The sequence below is a fragment of the Epinephelus moara genome, chromosome 24 (genome assembly GCF_006386435.1).
Source record: "Epinephelus moara isolate mb chromosome 24, YSFRI_EMoa_1.0, whole genome shotgun sequence".
NCBI classification, from domain to species: Eukaryota; Metazoa; Chordata; class Actinopteri; order Perciformes; family Serranidae; genus Epinephelus; species Epinephelus moara.
The window spans coordinates 41,820,682-41,837,546 of NC_065529.1; the positions used below are offsets into that span (position 1 = coordinate 41,820,682).

At 42.4% G+C, this 16,865-nt stretch overlaps 1 protein-coding gene across 2 annotated transcripts in view; it reads right to left on the bottom strand.

Annotated features, from left to right (window-relative positions):
- Positions 1-16,865, bottom strand: part of arhgef10la (Rho guanine nucleotide exchange factor (GEF) 10-like a) — a 167,089-nt gene that overhangs the window by 82,045 nt on the left and 68,179 nt on the right. For both annotated transcript variants that reach the window (XM_050038813.1, XM_050038812.1), the window contains one exon: positions 2,489-2,589. In XM_050038813.1, the coding sequence (XP_049894770.1) occupies positions 2,489-2,589 (101 nt within the window). The remainder of the gene's footprint in view (positions 1-2,488; positions 2,590-16,865) is intronic.

The window sequence follows — 16,865 nt, forward strand, 5'->3', positions numbered from 1 at the left end:
CTGCTAAATGAATGTAGCGGAAACACTGATATGTACTGTGGAGTTTTAGTGCCGCGGTCTACCGTTGGTACCAGTATACCGTGCAAAGTGTGAGAGAGAGTGTGCGCATCTGTGTGTGTGTGTGTGTGTGTGTGTGTGTGTGTGTGTGTGAAAGAGAGAGAGTGTGCGCGTCTGTGTTATATTATGACCGAGTTAACGAGTTGTTTTCCGACACGAGGGGGTATTCTTGAATTTTCCCAGTCAGAAAGAGTTTTTCTGATTATGCTGACATCACTTGAACGCAGCATTCACTGCAGGCCATTCAAGTCTCATAGTGGGAGCGGGGCACTGCCGTGCTGACAAAATTATATATGTTATCGGGGCTATTCGTCATGATATCGGACTTATCGGAATGACGTAATAATTTCCTGTTATCGGCCCGATAGTTATCGTGCACCCCTACATATGTTTATCACTTACATAATGTAATGTCACATAACATAACATATGTCACTAGCATAGTTAGCTACACATACAAACACACCACGTTATTAAAATACCTCAAATGACTTTTTGTTTCACACGGGAAACTTACAGTGCTCTCCCAGATGAATGTCCTGAGTTTGTTAGACCCATTCAGCTGAACTCCCATCCGCCCCATGTGGACTTTCTTGCTCTCTATACTCCAGCAGTTGCTTGGAGTGCCGAAAAATGCTGTCACCCAGTGCCTCTTGTGTTGCCACTAAAGGCTGCTGGTGCATCAGTATGATCCCTAACCAAGCGTTGGTATTTGACGAGGTGGGAGTAAGAATGAATTGACCTATACAAGTGTGTAATATAATACAAAGCAGAGTACAGTTACTGAAATTTTAGTGCATTTTGGGGTCACGGGTCAAATCACTGATTATGTTTTTCAGTATAAAAATTGTTTTATGAATCCATATTTAATAAGCATATTACCACTTCTCTTACTATAACAGATTTGACTGGACAGTCAAAAGCTTTGAAGCCATTTTTCTCAGTTGCAGTGTTAGCACAGTTTCTGCGGTTAGCCTTTGTGGGACAGTATGGATATCTTGCATGATTTGGTCTTGAATATCACCCACATTCACACAGCAGCCATAGGGGGAGGAGAGCTGCATGCTCTAACTATGCGACTGTCTTCATCAGTACGCCTGCTGTGTTGCTGATAAAGGTGTGAGCAACAAGGAAAGGCTGGGAATGCTGCGCTTCGGTGCAGCCATAGCATCCTCTGTGCTCAGCCTGATGTTTTTGATGCCACTCTGACACAAACCATATACTGCAAACTCTAGTGGAGAATCTACAGATGTAGTGTATGCTTCATGCCTATGCTTCATGCACCTCTATACACCCACTGTGAAAGGAAGGCCAGTAGAATGGGGAGAGAATCCAGTGTTGTGTGTGTTTCTTATTGTAATGTGCAAGGATGGAGAATCTCATCTGAGCAAGACATCTAATTGTGTCCTTTGACCACGTCCTCCAACTTCCTCTGAAACCTTGAATCTGAAAACCTTGCTGACGCTCACAGCAATGGCCTCTGGGATCTGAGAGACCACAACGAGATGACTGGGGCTACACTCAGGCGCAGTGTTGAGAGACATACCGCATGCACAACAAACACAGAATAAAGTGTGTGTGACAAGGAAGAGCGCTCAAGGCGACGCAGAGAGTAGGGAAGGAATGGGGGGGGGGGGGGGGGGTGAAGAGGACCGGGGTTGTGAGTGGGTTGAATATGCGTGCCATCATGGCCAAATAAGCAGATTAATGCCACTGGATGACAGCACACATTGATGAAGCCCAGAGAGGAGGACCTCCTATACTACAGCGTGGTCAGACTGCAGGCTCGGGCCTGGGCAGAGCAAAGCATGGAGTGGAGGAAAGAGGTTAGGAAGATAAAAAAAAGAACTGTGCTGCTCCCTGCTGGGCAGGGCCTGGCCATTCTTTTCCTCCATCAATGTTGACCACTGCTGAGTCTCCACAACCAGTGAGATATCCAAAATTTGAAAGAAGGAGACTAAACCTTATAAATGATTGGTTGTACAGAATTTAAAAGGAATTCTAAAGCTTTTTCAAGACCTAGTAAATGACTCAAGTCCTCATGTGGCAACACTGTCCTTCCTGAACGATGAGTAATGTTTGTTTTCACAATAGATGGATGGTATTTTAGAAGAGAGGTTATTAATTTAAGGTTGTTTAAAAAGTTTGCCTCTTTCCTCAGCACATAAACTTCAGATGACCCAGTTGAGAGTCTCGTTTTTTCTCTGATTATGTAAGTCGTAACACCAGTTGTGCACTTAGCCAATAGAGAGTGAGGCAAACACTGATGATGTGTCAGAGCCCCTGACTTAAAACATTGTTATTACATTTCATTGCATTACATCATCCTGTTTAAATAGAAATGGCATAGTAATCCTTTCTCTGTATGCGTGCCTCTGTGTGTGTGTGTGTGTGTGTGTGTGTGTGTGTGTCTCTGTGTGTGTGTACTTACGTTGAGCGATCTTGGCCAAGTGCAGACGGTTGACCCAGGAGATCTTACTAAGGGGGCTGGGAGTGTTGAGGACCACCATGAAACTGACAGGACGCCCTGACCTGGAAGAGAGCAGACAAGTGCACACAAACACACAGATGTATTGATTCTGAATTTTTAACATGTTGTCACGAAGTCTTCACCAAACAGCACAGAATATAAACATTATTGCTGGTTTAGTTGGTTGTTGGTTTTTCCCTTTCATCATTTGATATCTGGTCAGCTAGTTTCTGTTGTTGAGGCCCTGGAGTGAACCTGGTATTTACTAGGATTTGACACCAGCATAGAGGAGCTGCAACTGCATTTCATTGTGAAATTCTGTATTGTGTAATGATGGTAAAGTTGAACCTTAAACCAAAATGCATTCCCTTTGCCAGAAAAACAATGTGCGCGCGTGTGTTTTTGCAACCCTGTCTCCAAGAAATGTTTTTATTTATTACCTAACGTTCCCCTCCAGGCACACTTAAAATGTGTAAAAATGCTCTGTTATGATTCGTATTTCGTTCAACAAGTTTTTCCCACAAAATAAAACACTGTAAGGGGGCCAGGAGTAGATCTACTGTTTCTTCCTCATTGAGAGAATACCGCTTTCAGGTTTCACATTACAGTTTCTCTTGATTTGGTAGAAAACAAAGTGTGGAAATAGACACAGTCGATGTCCAGTCATAGCTGGGGGGCGAGATTAGCAAGGGGGAAAACAGTCCTTTCCCCCAGCCAGAAATGCTGTAAAAGTGTGGTTGTTAATGTCAACAAGGAGTCATATCTAGCATAGAGTCACCGCTGTTGCTTGAAGAATCAGATTTTTGTCCATATAAAAGCCTGGACGAATGAGCCCACTAAACGTCCCGAAGTGTCATTCCCAGATATCCTCTATCTGGTTGAATTGCCTGGAAAGAGCCACTATTACATTCACTATAGCTATGATTAATTAAACTTACCAATATACCCTACTGCCATTAGCCTAACGTTATGCTGCAACGTTATCAAACAGGAATTACACACAGTGGAATGGCTCATAATTCTTTTTAACCAGTGGCTAACCAACCTCACACTGTTTGGATGAAGGGAAATAAATGTTAGATCCTTTGTGTTTAACCAGAAACAGCCCCAAAATTGCCATCGCCAATTTAACGACACTCCAGTTGAATAAACAGTCATTTAAGAGTGTATAGAGGCAGCATATTATCACCTCTAACTGGATGAATTAGGGTTTATTTAAACCAAACCAGAGTAGGTGATTGTTGAACAGTGGAAAGACAAACCAAGATGTCTTTTCGAGTTTTATTTTGTTTGTGTCGACTTTAAAGAAAGTGTTGTTTAAAATGACAAAATGACTGTTTTTTTAAATGGAGTCTGGTTGGTTTAACGATAGCAATTATGGGGCTGTTTCTGGTTAAACAAAAAGGATATTAGTCTTTAACAAGAAAGTCTGTCTCTGTGGGAAACAATTCTATAATGTTGCCAGACACTTAGAGCATTTGAGTGGGAAAAACAAGCACTTTTAGTGAAATTCGTATATTGACGGCGCAAACACAATGCGAGTGGTTAACGTTAAATTGCAGCCGGTTTCACTGCTGCAGCCTCGCTCAATACTGGACCAATTTTTAAAAATGTTGTTGAGAGCCACACAGCAACTTTTTAGCATGATAGCTAATGCTTTGTTTTCCCCATTGTGAAAGAACGAGACATTTTGTGAGCGCTCCCAATAATACCAACTGTATCTAAAGAGACTAATGCTAGGTGAAAGAGCAGTGCAATCAAGATGGCTAATGTTAGCATTGGAGAAAACATCAGAGAAATTCAGCTATACATGTAGCCTTTAGCTGAGCACTAAACTTGGCAACTAGCAGATGTATAAGAACACTAAGTGTAGTTAGCGTCGTTTACTTTGTTTGTTAGCTTGTTAGCTAACCAGTTAACATCCAAAAATTGCAAATTGTATCATGTTGGCTGTCCATGCTTTCACTATGCTAATGCTAACTCTGCTCTCTGTACTAACAAGTCTGCTCTACCCTGAAGGTTTCAAGTTTCTTTGCTAGTATTGTGTCGAAGTCTGTTCCCCCATTGATATGTGTTTCCCGTATCGGACAGCGGCTTTCGTATTAGTGACGTACCTAAACTAGCTTGCTCACTATACGTTTGAATCTCAGATTTTTGGGAATACACAGAAATCGGCCCCTTCAGTGGAGAAACGTGAAAAAAAACTCTAGTGGTCAACGTCAGACATTTCAGGGGACAAAAACATTACAAAAGAAACACTTATAGAGTCAAGCCGGACTTTTAGTGTTTTCTAATTATTTCGTGCTGACAAACGCAATGAATACAACTATCACATTCACAGGAAATTGTTTTCTATAATTAATAAAGTGATACATTTATCAGGGGGGTCAGAGTGGATGTATGTAGCAGTTATTACAGTAGTTTAACTGGATCAATTTTCAGTCTGAGCTGTTTCTTTCAGCTATTTATGAATGCTAAAATAATTGCTTACAGGTCATCTGTGCGGAAAACATTCTGTTTGAGAAAATATGGATAAAGAACAGTGCAAAACTTTTAAACAAATATAAATGTGCAGGTGGTTTAAAAAGGAGCTTGCACAGATGTTTAAGCCTCCATCCCCAAAACAAGACAGCAGGTCGAGCTCTGATTACAGAGCACAGCCTTAACTTAGCTGCAACATGTATTGGATTCTCTTTCCATACTACCACAAGCTATAATGACCTCATGAAAACTAGAAATCAATACCCATGCAATCCCACAGACCTGGTAAGTTGTTTACTGGAAAAGAAAAGATTGAACTATTTGGCATTTTAACAAAAAAAAATATCATCTGCAGTTACAAAACAGAATAAGCTTCCTAAGTAAAATAAGCAAGAAATCACTTAAACACTAAATCTAACCCAACAGCAGATGAACTGACGCTGAACAAATGGACCTTGACGGTAGCCATGGAGGATCACAAGACTTTCCTATCATCTTTTACTTTATCCAGAAAATCAGGTTAAATTTACTAGGAGAGATCTGACATCACAAAAGGGCAGCAAAGTGTGAGATTTTGATATAAAATGGGCAAAAGCGCATTTTTGGCATAAACTGAGGATGAGCTTTATAAAAACAGAAAGCAGAACAATACAGTCAGAGAAACAGGGCACCAACAAGGAAAAGAAATTTTTCATTTCATGGGACTTTAAGTTTAATACGTCAAGATACTTTTTTTTCTGTCAGAACAGCTGCTTGCCTGTTTGTAGTTTTACAGCAGTTCAGTCCAGTAAGCTGAGGCTTTATGATTTCAGCCTGCGCGTCAACATTCAGGTCAGGTTGCGACGACCACACAGCCTGGTCACAGTAAATCGCTTCTAGGTGGGCTCCGACGCTCAAAATGCCACTAATGTGTGGGAGCTCCACTGGGATCAGGCATGAGCAGTACGGGCTCTGATCAGTGAGGGCTTTTTGGTGCCAATTCACGCTCAGACACAGGGGGAGAGCAGATCTTAGATGAATGTGTCTGTGAGTGCATGTGTGATAGAGACAGAACGAAGGAAAGAAATAGAGAGGCAGCAGTGGTGATGTGAGTGTATGTGTCAGGTTATATCATGAATACTTTAAAACATCATGATCAAAAAACTTAACACACACTCCTTTAGACTGGTCAGGTCTGTTGCTTGCGACAATGCTTGCTAATGTAAGAAGCTATGAAACAATCTGTTTTTAACACAATATACTTTAGCATGTTAACATAAATTCCAAACACTCATATGTCCATCCCATAGGCTGTCTATACAGATGGACAATGCTTCTCCACTTACTCGGACTGTACAAAAATGAAGCCCTGACATTTCTGGCTGCAGCCATTTTGGGCAGGTAACGTCATTTGGAGCCAGAGTCTGCACAGTAGTGATATCTGCAATCTCTAGTTCCCGCCCATACACCCGCCGACCAATCACAAGCAGTGCCGCCAATCTCAAGCACAAAGATCAGCACACACAGCTGTCAATCATAACATCGCACCCCTTTTTTATAGCTTCAAATGACTAATTAAAACCAAACTTATCAGAGTAAATAAACTTGAACACAGCAGTGTGGTAAGAACTACCTAAAATGACAAATATCTTTTATGGGAAAAAATTATTTGGCGTGGACTCTTTTAGTTTGGCCCATGTGTCCACTAACATGGCAGGAACAGGGTTTATGCCAGCCGGCAGGGGGAGATTGAGATGTTTTGGAGGAGCTGTCATTTCATTCATCTTTATTATCACCCCAGTCTCCGTCTCCGTCTTTAATCGCCTTAAAAATACGAGGTCAGGCGCTGGGTTCTACCCTTGTGCCTCCTCTGTGCCAACACTCAAGGGCGCTGAGGCAGGTTGCATCTTAGGTTGCTAAGCGACCACAGCCAGCACCGTATCATGGACTGCTTGCCAGAAATGCAGGGATCTTCCAGGCGTGGTTTTGTAAATAGTGTTTTCAGCTTAAAATGTTATCTGTGTGACAGATGAACTTCAGAGGGCATAAGAAACAGAAGAAAGGAAAGATATCTACTGACGGTGATTGGTGGCGCCTCATCACATGACATGCAGTGTGCGTTACCGCTTTTCAAAAGTTGAACTTTATATCAGGGCGCAGCTGCAGGCCCTAGAAAACTCTTGGGAACGTTTGTGTGCCGCGACGGTGTCACTCTTACTTTTGAGCGCGTCTACCATACATCTACTTTTAAGACAATAAATTTGAAGCTGAAAAAGCGCGGCATGTATACGGGCACCAATTGGACATTCTTGACTCTGTTTTGTTTGGCGTATTACAGTTTGTTTTGCCTTTCCTAAAAAAAGTGATTGCAATCTCAATAAGCCTTTTACCTCGTTAAATAAAGGAAAAAAGGACATGAATACCAAACATACAAATCGACTGAGAAGAATGTATTATGCTGCAGGAGTGGTATGAAAGGCTTCTATGAACCTTTTTCGCCTTGAAACTGGGTCGGGGTTGGAATTCATTGTAAAAAACATGAATTCAAGCCCACTGCACCTGCCATTCTCTGCAAGGGAACAAGAAGCTACAAACTCTTCAGAGGCATTTTTTTTAAACCTGCAGGGGGTGAGCGATTGATGTTCAAATCAGAGGTTTTTGGTGAAGCATTCCTTTAACCTCCAAATGCACAAGACTCTGCTGAACCAAAAGACAAACTCACTGTCCATGACTTAATGAAGGTGTTCAAAAGTTTAACACATTAAAACATAATCATTTAACAAAGGTAAGGAGACAGATGTTTTGTGTTATGGTACTATACTGACTAATCTGTGCACATATTTCCACTGGGAACGCATAATTTTAAGTTTAACAGAGCTAAAAAATGTCCTGTCTTCAGCTTTGATATAAATCATGTGAACATAGCTTGCTTAAGGCCTTGCAACATGTCAGATCACACATCTTGATGCTTGAATTTGCATTTTGCCTCCATCCCTGTATGGTAATTTGAGTGATTTTGACAAGTGGTAAATATGTTACCAATGTCGACATTTACTCACAGGTGTGGTTGGAGGTGTGGTTCCCATGCAAACTTAAAGTAGGCAGAGATTATTTGCTCAAGTCACATTCAAAACACAAAACAGAAAAGTGACATTGTTTCTGTTTTTGCAGACAGTTGTGCAAAAATAACTAAAACATTTCAGAAAGAAACTGGTACCAGTAGACTGTATTAAATTGAGTAAAATAAATTTTATTCTGATCTTTGTCTTTTGAACTGTTGAATCAGAAAAATGGATGTGTCCTAAATCCTAAATCCTAATGCTCAGATTTTTTTTGATAAAGAATTATTTGCCTTTAATGTGTGGGGAAACATTTTAAACTGATTATATTTCAAACTCAGGTTTGTGTTATTAAGACACACATGTGGAAACAAGGGACTTCAGTCTCACTGGCTGTTGACTAGAGGACTGCAGACGCCTTTAAAGTTGCCAAAAGTTAACACTCTCACTGAGCCTTCCACAAGCCATCGGGTGTTGTGTCTCCTTTTATCCCCTCAGGTCTCTCTCTGCGAGCTGAAAGAGCTACAAATTGTATGTAGCTAGTACTGGGCTACAAAGCACAAAACAATGTGAGGTAAACAAATAAATGTCAGTCAAACAGTGTTTTTATGGCCTGATCCTTCATGGCTGCCCAGACTTAAGCACTCACGTGTCTGAGATGGATTTTGCTCATGTCTCGCTCCATTGTGCCGAGGGAACACTGGAACCCTGTGACGTAGCATGCTGTGAGCTAAACAAGTATTTTCCTACACAAAGACAGCACAAAGATGATTGTTCTTTTAATGTGTCAGTACAGGCCACTGTGTTGAAATCAGATTCTAAGCTGCTGATTTTTGTCACAAAGTTTCTCATCCCAGTTCTGTGACCACAAAAACTGCAATTGTGATGTTGTCTCCGTGACGCTTTTACCAGGTACGTCTTTTTCATTTGATCATTCAAGCCGCTGTCTTATTATCTGAGGCAGGGAACAACGAGGAAAGCTGTCCGACCTACCCAAAGAAAGTATGCTGGATATAACAGAGAATATAAAAATCATGCTATTAAACACAACGGGTATAACTTCATGAGACCAAGGTCACTGAGCCTGAATACTACAAAGGATTCCAAAAATGCAAATGACCAAGAGAGAACCGCAGGTATGTCTAATGAGAGTGATTTAAGAGAGTTTCACCAGCTAATAAAAAACACACCTTAAGTCAATACCAAAGTCAATACTGAAATGGGCCTGAAATGCAAGGTCTCTCCCACATAACAGGGTTTTCAAGTGGATTTTCTCTCTGTGGGCTCAACTGAGAGCCATGACTTACTAGAATTACCACCTCCTGGTTGTATGCCTCCACAAATCAGTCAAGATGCAGTTTACATCCAAGTCTGTCCACACTCATATATAGCCATGACAGGAGACAATGCTTCGAGCTAGGAGGACTTAGACTGAGGTAAATGTGTGTGAAAATTAAGTGTTTAACGATGCTGCCGGAATATTTTAATGTGTAGATATGTAAATGTGTAAATAGTTAACTGTACAAACACTGCAAATGTATTTTTTAGCAAACTACTAAAACACAAGAATTTACTTAACTTGTAAACCTTACATTAACATAAAATTATGTGCTAAACTAAACTTGATGACGTGACGACGCACCTTAAAATACCTCAAAGCTCCATTGGTGTCATATGGGACATGAACACCAGTCTCCTGGGGTAAAGTCCTCTGTTTGTTTGACCCATCCACCACCCAAATTTGCGGACTTTCACTCTTTATACTGCTTCCGTCATTGCTGCCATCAGCGCATTTGTCACGTGATTGCAGCCTTTCCAATCACATGGGTTATTTATGAATTCTGGTGCATTACTTTTCATAGGTATACATATGAACAGTGCATGAAAACAGTCCAGCTTCACACACATCTTCAATTCTGCAAGAGAGAAGATCTACACAATCAGACAAGCTTCAAGGTGAACACACAAGATTAGTGTCACCAGTTCAGTGTCTTACCAAATGTGTCTCGAGTTGAATAATGGTGTTTTTGTAGAACATTATGATATTACAGTGAAAGTGGGATATAAAATATTATCATTTTATTATTTTATCCTATTAGACATTTGTGTGATTTTCTTTTTCATAATAAGCATAAGAGTTTTTAAGTTATGGCCAAAAACATGTTTTGGGGGGTCACTGTAACCTTTGATTTTAAGATTTTGATGTTTGTTTTTAAGATATTGAATGGTCTGGCCCCCCAGTACTTAGTTGAACTCATCCATGTTCACACACCAGCTAGAGCACTGAGGTCATCAAATGAGTTGCTTCTAGATGTCCCAATGTCTAGGCTCAAAACTAAAGGCGAGCGAGCCTTCGCGGTGGCTGCCCCAAAATTGTGGAACAGCTTATCATTGTATATTAGATCTGCCCAGTTGTGGAACAGCTTATCATTGTATATTAGATCTGCCCAGACTCTTGAGATATTTAAGTCGTTGCTGAAGACCCATCTCTTCTCGTTAGCATTTGACGCATGTTGAGCAGAACATTGCCGACGTATGGATTGTTTTTATTGAATTTTGTGCCTGTTGTGCACTTTATTTTGTTTTCTCTTGTTACTCTTAATATTTCTATGTACTGTGTGCTCAAATACTGTATTTTTCTATTTCTATAGTTGTATTTTAATACTCTAGTGCTTTCTAGATTGTACAGCACTTTGGCAAACCTCGGTTGTTTTAAATGTGCTATATAAATAAATTTGACCTTGACCTTTGACCTTGACCTTCAGTTCATTCTCGAACTTAAGCGGATGTTTGTGTCTGAAAAAAATCTCTAATGGTGTTCTTGAGATCAGGATGGATGTGATGTTACAGTGACCTTGAACCTTCAACCACCAAATTCTAATCAGTCAGGAAATGTTTTAAGGTATTACGTGAACAAGAATGGGACAGCGGATAGACGGACAGACAGACGGACAAAGCAGTATGCCTCTGGCCTCGGCCGCCACCGCTGAGGAGGCATAAAAACCAACAAATGACAGTTAATAAACACAGGTGGACTTTACACACGCAAAGGGAGCGTTACAGGCCAGATAGAGAAGCACACAAACTCATCTCCCCGCTGTAAATCCCCACCTTAACATTTAGCTTCCATGAGCAATTATTTAGTAAAATTTATGTCGGCTTGTTAGACCACTAGCCATGTCTGTGTTTAAATATTTCACTCTCCCTCCTGTCAAGTAAAATAAAATAATTTCTTAATGCTGAGCAGGCTAAAGCGAGACTGGCAGCATCGGCCCTGAGTTAGCAATGACTCAGCCAGTGTCTGTCCATTGACGGGGGCACTCTGTTGTCTGGATTGATCAGGCTTTATTGGAACTTCAAGTAAGCTGTCTGGCCAATGATGAGACGTCTTTTTAAAGCACTAAGCAGCTTTCCAGAATAATGGCCCTGTTTCAGTCACCTGTACAGCTATTCTACAGTGATTCTGAGGCGATGAAAGAAAGAAGAAAAAAGTGCAAGAGAGTGCAAGAGAGTGCGTGAGAAGAAGGGGGTGGGGGGTGGAGGGGGGTGGGGGTCTCNGGGGGGGGGGGGGGGGGGGGGGGGGGGGGTCTCAGGCACACATAAGGAAGACAATTTCACATTCAGACATCATTAGAAGGTAATAGAGTGGAGAACAGAGCGCAGCCTGAAATTCTGCTTCTGTCATACCTGCTGCTGCCCGCTGCAAATTCATTTTCATTTCATAGACGAAGGAAGAAAAATGGTAGAGAGAGACACACACACACGTACAGAGAGAAAGACACAGAGAGAGATTGCAGTCAGGAACAGAATAAAGTAAGTAAGATCTCAAACTTCCTTGACATGTTGAAAAAGTGGAGCTTTCACAAAGAGGTGTAATTCATACCATTCGCTGCTTAAATATAGCAGAGGCAATTTGCCGAAGACAGAAGGGGAGACAGGGTGTGACGAGAATACAACTACTCACTTGGTTGGATTCCTTAGGCAACACTTCATGCCCACACGGCCTCAAACATGCTAAACTGAGCGCAGTCTCCGATTCCTCCCTCCTGCCCGCTGATTGACAGCCGCAGTGCAGGTGTGGTGCACTGCCAGAATAGAGAACTAGACTCGGGCATGCTGGCAGAGGGGAGATGAGGAGAGCTGAGAGGTAAGGAGAGTCAAAAAGGGAGGGGAAGGGGAGGGGAGCGAGGGCAGCGCGGGGCGAGGGAGCGAAGCGAGGAGCCGGCCCAGCTGATTTATGGGAGCAGGTCAGTGCCGAAGCACACATGTGACACTAATGCACAAGGACGGGACAGATGTAGGAGTGAGTGCTGAGTGGCAGCCTGTCATGCACCCATCCTTCAGTTCACCTCCACCCTCCAGAGAAACAAACAGTCAGAGGGAAAGTGTGCTCTGCAAATAGTGAGACAAGTTAAAGGAGACGGTTCAGCGTCCCTGTGAGAGTTCGCTGATCTAATTCTGGACGGACTTCACGATCAGCCACATACACATATTACAAGAGATAGACTTAAAGTGGGTTCAGACTGGATGTGATTTATAGAGGTGACAGGACTGTAAACCAGATTGTCGAGTGGATACAAACACAGACAGGATTTTCTGTCGGCGGTGCAAAATGAGCCTGAAAATAACAGAAACATCTGGAGTTCCTGGTAAGATTTGAGATGAGTCCATCATTGTATAAAGACAAACAAACACTTGCTGTGGCAGCTGATATCTGTGTGCAGTCAGTACACTGGCTGCTTGTGACGTGTGTGTGATTAAGGTGAGGTATAAATTAGCGCTTTTCTTCGCCTGCTGTCCCCTGCTACTTACCTGTGTCCTAATATGTTTTGTAAATGAGTAACATCTGTACATCTGCTGTTTTGTTTTTGTGTTTGTCAGCATGTCCATATTGTCTACATGTGTTTGCACTAATTGGTGAATATATGGGAAAAAACTCTGAACACATTTCTAGACTGCCATATCCTGAGTAGTTGTCCTGTGACTATCCGCCCTCACCTTGACAACTAAATATGTGCTGTCATTGTGTGAGTCACTAACAGCACTTTGAACTGAACATGTATTCAGTCTGGTTTGACCCTTTAAACCACTGATCACAAGTTAATACCTGGTTGTCATCTTCTGAGACACATGTCTCTGCTAAACCATAAAATTATACCAGACCTTGTATAAATATATAACAAACAAGGTTAAGTTTAAATTAGGGTTGTTAGAAGAAGGTCGATAGAAGGGTTGTTTCACAATGTCTTTTTTAAATGACGATGCAATCGCGAGGTGTGGGGGGGAGACAGCGCGTGTGTGGAGCATGCTGACGAGATCGAGGCTGAACGAGGCTGAGTGAGAGGAGACAGAGGGAGGCTGCTTAGTGAGAGAGCGGAGGGTGGGGGTAGGTTGGGGAGGTCAACGCCTCCGCCCGCTCGACACAAGCATACTCGGGTGTACTATAAGCAGAGCGGACTCCGCGAGGAATGTCCGCAGTCATTCGGGCTTTCATAGTTGAGCGCACTTCCGCGTTGTAGTTTCCTGTAAAAATGAAAAATCCCCGCGATGTGAAAAATACATGCCGAGCAGTCACTGGTGCGCGGAGCGGAGTCCGCGCGGTCGTAAAATCTGAGCTTTGCGCGCACAGGGCTTGCGGACTTCCGCTTTGAGGCCGCGCGGACCTCCGCGGAATCCGTTCCGCGTATGTTCCGCCCGAGTATGTTCGGGCCTTAACGTGCATGTTGCGGAGCGGTGAACACACCAAACAACACAATGTCAGGAGAAATTGAAAAGATATGCCGTCTATGTAAAGTCAACTTGCTAATTAAGGAGCCATTACATGTTCAAGAGTTTTATAAAGCTGCTCAAACGCCAAAGAGAGGCTATAAGTGAACGTTTCAGCGGTGACGCATAATGACATAATTTCCCCCTTCAAGACCACTGTACAGGGGTGAAATTGACAAGACTCATTCATTCTTTCATTTTCCGAAATCGCTCATCCTGTTAAGGGTGATAGGGGGGCTGGAGCCTATCCCAGCTGACACTGGGCAAAAGGCGGGGTACACTCTTGACAGGTCACCAGACAATCACAGGGCTGACACATACAGACAGACAATCATTCATGCTCATATTCACACCTACGGGCATTTTAGAGTCACTAATTAACCTAACTTGCATGTCTTCGGATTGTGGAAATTAGCCGGAGTAGCAGGAGAAAACCCACACTACAGTGAGAACACACAAACTCCACAGAGAAGAGCTCCCCCATCCCGGGTTCGAACCAGGAATCCTCTTGCTGTGAGGTGACAATGCCACTGCACCAGCACGTTCCCTTTTACATAACTCGCCACTTTAAATCTTATTAAGGCTTAAAGTAATGCATAATTAAGGGTGTGGCTGCTTTGAGTAACAAGTAGTGTCATCTGTTGACAAGTTGCTATCACTGCGACAACATTGGTTAGGTAACAAGTGTGGTGTAACCCCAGATCCACAGAGCACAGGCATAGTCATAGCTGTAGCTATTTCAGTGTGATTTTTTGTTTATTAAAGTTACACGTCACATCTTGGTTGCCTTAAAAAAAGTCTTATTCAGCATTTGGTTGTACTAAAGGGCCCTCTAAAAAGTCAGATATTCAATTTTTCCAGTAAATACATTTTGTCTTAATGGTGTTAAACCTGTTTTTGGTTAACAAAAGCATAGTGTTAGCATCATCACAGTTAACTAAGCTGTAAATGAACAATGCTAACTAAGCTAGCAGCTAGCGCTAGTATCATCTCCACCCTCTCGTTCACATATGGTAAATTCTGGCTCATAAAATCCAAGGTGGCGACTGCCGAAATGTCAAACTCAACACTTCAAAACAGGAGTCCACAAACGTGATTCCATACAGTCTATGGTGGTGACCTGATGTTACTGTAGAAATGAAATGTGAATGCAGCAATTCACATTAATCCTGTCCAGCTATCTTTGCAATTGAGTACAAAAGTGATAGCTGAGAGGGCTAGAAGTCACCCCAAAATCGACTTGGGGTTATAATGAACCCTTAGTGGATATAGAGCATATAAAGGCATTCACTGCTTCAGCTTTATTCATTTAGACAGCTTTGTATGGCATCAAATAACTGCATTACAGCAGCATAAAAATTCAGGTTTGACTCTCGTTAGCAGTTTGTTAAAGGGGTCATGTATAGTGGGAATAAGCTGGTAAAAAGCCGTCTATATTAAAATGAATCTTGGGCAAACAGTTTGTGAAGATCAGATAAAGGGCCTGTCCCAATACTCACACTTCCCCTAGAAATACCCACTTGCACTTGGTCGTGCATGTTCACGTTTAGGCTAGCGGTGTCCCAAACAGAATAGAGGTAGTGGAAGTGGTTTCCAACACTTAAAATCCGCCCTAGACCCCAAGGGAGCCCCGACCCACACTTACAACGAAGTGGAAGATGTGGTCAGCAACTTCGGCAAGTTTTGGAAAACAATTTTTTACTGTATGATCGGAATGTAGGCTATACAAACAACAAATAGTTGGACTAGTGTAAACTCATCAGCAACTCGGTTGAACACAGCGTCAAAATATTTAAACAAATCGACCTACCTGAACAAAATCGATCAGAACTAGAAGACGCCATAGGCGCCTCCTGTTTTCAGCATTTCTTCTCCGTTGATTCATCAGACGGAGAAGAATAAACAAAGCACACGCCACAACACAAGCGCTGGAGGCGGCATTTTCACTGCGTTGCTACTACGCGTGATGTATGCCTGTACGTCGGCCACGCCGACTTGCATGAAGTGGTGTCCCATTTCTTAGGGAAAGATCTCTACCCTAATATTTCTCACTTCCCTCATCAAGGGTTATCTCGCAAACGAGGGCACTCAATACCAAGTGGAAGATTTAAGGGGTAGAAATGGGACAGGCCCAAAATACCTCCTGTGCTAAGGAGCACATGTCCCTATTTGTTTTGGCTTCTCAAGCAGCAACACAAATTTTTCCACCACAGCTGACCAAAGAGACGTACCTCCAGCACCTCTGCACCTGATAACTGCCTACAAGCAGAGGACTGCGGTTATTCTTGGTGGCTTCCAGGTGTGAATGTGTCTACACGTGTGAACAGTAAGAGAGGGAGAAATAAACGACAGCAAGCTGTGCCTGGAGAAGTAAGGCTGAAAACAGTGGAGCAGAGGTTGGGGTGGGTTGCAGAGGTGCAGAGATATTCACTTACCATTATACACTGAAGCACACAGATGTCACAGATGTTATAGCAACACTCAGTTATCTTGAGAAATACACTTTGAAGTCTGACTGAGAGTTAGATGAGGAGACATAGTTCATCTCTGTGAGATCATTCTGAGACACAAGTGTTCCCTTAAACGATCTCTTCACCGAAACAAAAAACAGTATCCCCAGTAACAGGGACACTCGTTCTGAGACATGTTGCTGTTGTTTTTTTTTCATTATTTGTCAATGCTGTGAGCACCTCAAATGAAGTTCAATTCACCTCCATCATGAAAAAAACTGAGAGGTTGATACCTCTAAATATGGGTAAATAAAGCCATAAGTACCTGCAAGGAGATACCACTGGAGGTTAGCAAGAATTTAATTAACATTTTCTCTAATTAGGGTAAAATGACCCATTAAGTGGGATCCTGTAATGCACTTATCCGCAGCACACCTCTCCTCACACACAGAACAATCAGAGAAACCCCTCTGCTGTTCAGACACCGAAATAAGGTCATGAGGACTCTCCAGAGCCTCTTTGGGAGCATGTCTGTTTGGGTAAAACACTCAGCCAGAATGAACTAGAGATGGAGCCCAAATCAGTCATACTGTTTGACTGAGG